The 5,235-nt window shown below is 42.6% G+C and overlaps 1 protein-coding gene across 1 annotated transcript in view; it reads right to left on the reverse strand.

The window, feature by feature from the left end:
- Positions 1-5,235, reverse strand: part of SLC22A16 (solute carrier family 22 (organic cation/carnitine transporter), member 16) — a 55,547-nt gene that overhangs the window by 14,937 nt on the left and 35,375 nt on the right. The window contains exon 5 of the mRNA XM_012651136.1: positions 1,983-2,100. Within this exon, the coding sequence (XP_012506590.1) occupies positions 1,983-2,100 (118 nt within the window). The remainder of the gene's footprint in view (positions 1-1,982; positions 2,101-5,235) is intronic.

Genomic DNA, 5,235 nt, shown 5'->3' on the forward strand with positions numbered 1-5,235 from the left:
CAATCCATATACAACTGGCCAAGTAATTCCAAAAGACTCCTCGAATTCATTCATACCCATCCCCTGCACTGATAACACTCTGTTCCTCACATCTTCTTCAACTTCACCCCCACAGAGTAGCCAAAATGACCATTTCCCCCCACTGGAACCCCTTCGGTGGATTTCTATCACCTTTGGGAGACAGAGCAGAATCTTGACCACCCTACGAGGTCCTGCCTAATGACCTCCACTCCTTTCAGCCTCATCAGTGCATCACACTTCCTTCCCTTTCTCCAGACTTTCCAGCCTTTAATTCTTTCCTATCTCAGGGCCCTCCCACCTGCTGCTACCTTTGCTGGAATGTTCTTCCCTCACCCACCCCTCAGAACTAAAAAGCCTCTTACTCTCCAGGCCCCAGTGGAACCCCCTACTGCTATGCCTCCATTGTCGACATTATATTTAGTTTTGAAGACAACTAATCACCATCTTGCCTTTCCCACTAGATGGCAGGGTTATGGAAACAGCGGGGTCTGGTTTACGTAGCACTGCTTGCTTGCTACAGGCAGATCAATAAATATGTTGAGTAAATGAATCTGCCCGCATCTCCCATACTCAGAATTCTACCAAAAATTCATTTCTCATGAAAATCAAAGAAAATAGTCACAGAAAATTAAGGCCACTTTTCACAGATGTATTCTATGAGTGCAGCCTCATTTTCTTGGTTCTAGAAACCATGCATGGTATTTTGCGAGACTAAAACAGACATTTTTCAGAAATGTCATCTTAAGTCTTTCAAAAGAAGACCTTCACACTCTTTTGGCACCTGTGCCTCTGTGGAAACATCAGTCCCACCAGAAGATCTCTCTCATCAAATCTTACTCTGGAGTTACAGAGCCGTGTCCTCAGTAGAAAAAGAACTACTAGTTGCTAGCTTTTGTATCTCAAATTCTTTAAATTCCTAAACATATGTATTTACTTTTTTTTAAGTACAACACCTTCGATTCTCCTAAATTTATTTGTATGCGTCCTCCCTATCCTTGGCCATCTGTGTGGCTCCCTAGGAAACCTTTCTATCCATCAATAAAGCCACCAAAACTGAACACACCACCTTGTTCTCTGAGGGGGAGCATCGATCTCTTTTGAGATTGAAGTCCTTGGCTCCTCTCTGATCCTCCATCCTGCTGCTCTGCAGTTAGCAAGATCACAAGCTCTTCCCCCCAGAAGAAAACTTCCCTCCATTATCCTTGATCAGGGATCTCCAATCAAAAATCCCCACTGCTGTTGTTTGACAGTTTGGGAACTTGTCTGGAAGCCTCACTGAGCATGGAAACAGCTTCCTTCCTTGCTTGTCCACTTCCAATGACAGTCACCATCGTGAGGCCTGCCTGCTCCACGCCAGGTACTATACAGCAGATGTTTACATTTAATCTCACCCAATCCTGATAACAGCCCAATGAAACAGGGATTATTTTCTACAGTTCACAGATGAGAAACTAAGGTTCAAAGAGGATAACATGTTTGCTCAAAGTCACACAGCTAACAAGCCACTATACAACAAAGCTAGTATCAAACTCATGCCCTTTCTGCTACACTCCTCTGTTCCTCACAGTGCAAAGGCCTAATGCCTTCTTGTTTTCAATCTTATTGCATATCGTACAATCAGCTTTAACAATACACCTTAACAGTCTGTTTGGTTCATGTGTACAGGCCCTGACTAGATCAATATAATTGCTCAGAAATAAAATAAAGCCTTAGTAATTGTGAGATGTGGGCCACGTGCCAGGCATAGAGTCAAACAAAAAGTTTCAGCCTAGTATGCAACGAGTTTTCATTTTAATGAATTTCATTCTAAACATAAAGCAGTAATATTCCACTTCTGCAGTGAACAGGGATTAGTCCCTGATCTCTCTCACTAGATCCTAAATGAGCAAAACTAAGAGAGTTAAGGCTTAACATGGAAATACTGCAGCAGAATTAAAGAGGTAAAACAAACCACAACTCACCAAGGCAAGAAAAAAGCGTGCAGCCATGAAGCTGTAATAATCAGCTGTTAATGACGCTGCTATTCCAAACAAAAATATGCCAGTGCTTGTGGACCACAGGACCACGCGTCGTCCTAGCCTGAAAAATAAGAATCACACAGAGGAAGAAGCAAGGGGTAATTGTAACAGTTTAAACATCCACTCCAATTCATGAAAGATAAGTGTTACCTGTATTTTTAATAGCTTATGTATTTGATTGTTGTTATTCATTAATTTGTGATGGGCAAATCATGAGTGGCATGATTTCTTTAAGAGACCAGTCTTTCAGTGGAGAGGCCTCTACCTAAGCTGCTAATACGCACACATGATCACTCTGAGTCAGCTCCGTGGGGCCCCCTAACCTGGGACTGGGGAGAGGAGGAGGAAGAATTTGTCCTTTCCCTCTCAGGAGTTTGGCTCTTTATTGGATCATCTTCCCTGCCAAACTGGCTCTGTCCAGCAAGGTTGCGACAGCTCTTGCTAAGCCCCTCTAGAAACAGAGGTCTTGCTACTTTCTGCTCCTAGAATGAGGTGCTTATTTGCCCTACATTTTCATAACTGAGAGGGGCATTTCTTTGTCTAAAAAACAAATAATATTACTGAAATACTTTTAAAATTGTGATATAATTCAAATGCCATAAAGTTCAACCTTTTAAAGTATATAATAAACTTTTAGTATATTCACAAGGTTGTGCAACCATCATTGCTGTCTAATTCCAGGACATATTCATCACCCTGAAAATAAACTCTGTATTCAGGAGCCATCACTCCCCATTCCTGGCTCCCTCCAGCCCCTGACAACCACTAATCTACTTTCTGTCTCTACAGATTTGCCTGTTCTGGACATTTCACATGAATGGAATAAAACAAGATGTGGCCTTTTACTTTAGCATTATGTTTTCAAGGTTCATCTGTGTTGTAGCATGTATCAGTATTTCCTTCCATTTTCTGTCTGGGTAGCATTCCATTATATAGATTTCCCACATTTTGTTTATCTTTCCATCGAGTGATGCACATCCTGGGTTGTTTCCACTTTTTGGTTATTATAAATAATGCTGCTCTGAACATTCATGAACAAGATTTCGTGTGAACTTATGTTCTCAATTCTCTTGCATTGATACCTACTAGTGGAATTCCTGGGTCATGTGGTAACTATGTTTAACTTTTTGAAGAACCTGCCGAACCTCATTTTTTCATTCCCACCAGCAATGTATGAGGGTTCCAATTTCTCCACCTTCTTGCCAACACTTGTTATTGTCTGCTTTTTTGATTATAGCCATCCTAGTGGGTGTGAAGTAGTATCTCATTGTGGTTTTGATTTATATTTCCCTAATGATTAATGACATGGAGCATCTTTTCAAATGCTTATTGGCCATTTGCATATATTCTTTAGAGAAATGTCTATCCAAATCCTTTGCCCATTTTTTGAATTAGTCTATTCATTTTTTTAATGCTGAGTTGTAAGAGTTCTTTATATATTCTGGATACTGAGCCCTCATCGGATGTATGGTTTGCAGATATTTTCTCCCTATGGGATGTCTCTGACAAATAGTTTTAAAGCAAAAGAATACTGTCTGGAGATTCCAACAAACAAGTTTGCTTAGTACAGCAGAAAATATTCAGACAAATAAGAAACTGTCATCTTCTTCACACCCTCAGACTTCTCTGCTCCTACATACATTAGTAGGGATTGTTGGCCCTATGCAAGGATGTTCCCCAATCTCATCTTAGCCCTGAATGCCACTAAACACTATTTTTACCTATTGCTGTTTGACCCTCTCTCCCACCTCCAAAGTCTTCACTTTGGCAGATGAGTGGCCATCTCCTGCAGAGATGCAGAGTCCATAAAAGAGGAAGCCGCATGATTTCCTGCTCTGCCCACTTACCCACACAACCTGCATCTGCATTCAGCCTTCTCTTCTTCCCATCTCTCTGGAGACACATGTTTCTTTCTCTCCAAATACCACTGTGCAATCTTTGTATTGGATCATGCCTCTTCCTCTCTCCTCTGAGACCTTAATCTACCCATCGCTTCTCTTTCCTCTATCTCTCCTCCTCCTCTGACTTCTTCCTCTCAGTTTAAGTCTTCTCCAACCAAAGACAAGAAACTTCTCTTGACCCCACTGTTTCTTTAGCCACCCTGCATTTCCTCCCCTGGAAGACTTATAAGAAGGGAACATCTACTTCCTCAACTCCTATGCATTTCCTCAGCCAACGGTGACTAGGTGCAACCACCTTCTCTGAGATCACCAGAGAGCTGCAAATTGCCTCTTGCTCCTTTTCTGCCTGTCCTCTCTAGTGCCATTGACCATGACTACTCATCAGGACCCTGCTTTCTCTTGGCTTGCAGAACATCACTCTCTCCTGATTCTGCTTGTACCTCCCTGTTGGCCCACCTGCCTCACTGCTGGTATTTCCTAAAGTCCTCTGCTGCATGCCCTGCCCTGGTGATTTCATCTGCTCCCCACGCTCTGATTCCTAAGTATGTGCTATTAACTCCTCTTTCACCCTCTGGCCCTAGCTGCTCTTCTCCACTCTAATGTCCTGCAGAGCTGCAATCTTTCATTGCTGCTGTAATGGGTATTAATTTTGAATACATTTTCCCTTTTTTTCCCCTTAGTCCAAGGATAGTACAAGCTCATTGGAAAATGTCCAAATCTGTTTCCCTCCTTTCTAAATCCGATCTCTCCCTAGTATTTCCTGATTGGCTAGCAAAATCACCTGAACCTTAATACGATCCTCCCCTAACGGCCTTCCCTCCTGCATACTGGTCACCAAATTATGTCGTTTAAAAAAGCCTCCCAAGTATGTCTTTATCATTTCCTCCCCACTTTTCCTGCTTTCACTCAAGCCTTCACCATTTCTTACATCATTCATCCCAACAGCCTCCCAACTGGTCTTCCTAACCTCACACCAGTACACCACCCACACTTCCTAGAAATAAAGCAATCCCAGTTATGGTTTTGGCTCTTGTTTCCTTTATCTATCCTGCACATCTGCCACCTTGACCTTCCCACGATTCCCTGAACATGCCAGGCTCTCTCATGACACAAAGCTATTCCTTCCCCTTGGAAACCCTTCTCCATCTGGCAACTTCCATTAAGCTCTTAAAACCCATTTAAAATGTGAAGTCTTTCCTGATCATCCCCCCGGGGTCTCAGGGCAGAAATTAAGAGACAGTGTGACATAGTATCCGGCACACTGGCCTGGGCTCAAAGCCCAGCTCCATTCCTTA

Source organism: Propithecus coquereli, unplaced genomic scaffold, assembly GCF_000956105.1.
Source record: "Propithecus coquereli isolate 6110/MARCELLA unplaced genomic scaffold, Pcoq_1.0 Scaffold35, whole genome shotgun sequence".
Taxonomy (NCBI): Eukaryota; Metazoa; Chordata; class Mammalia; order Primates; family Indriidae; genus Propithecus; species Propithecus coquereli.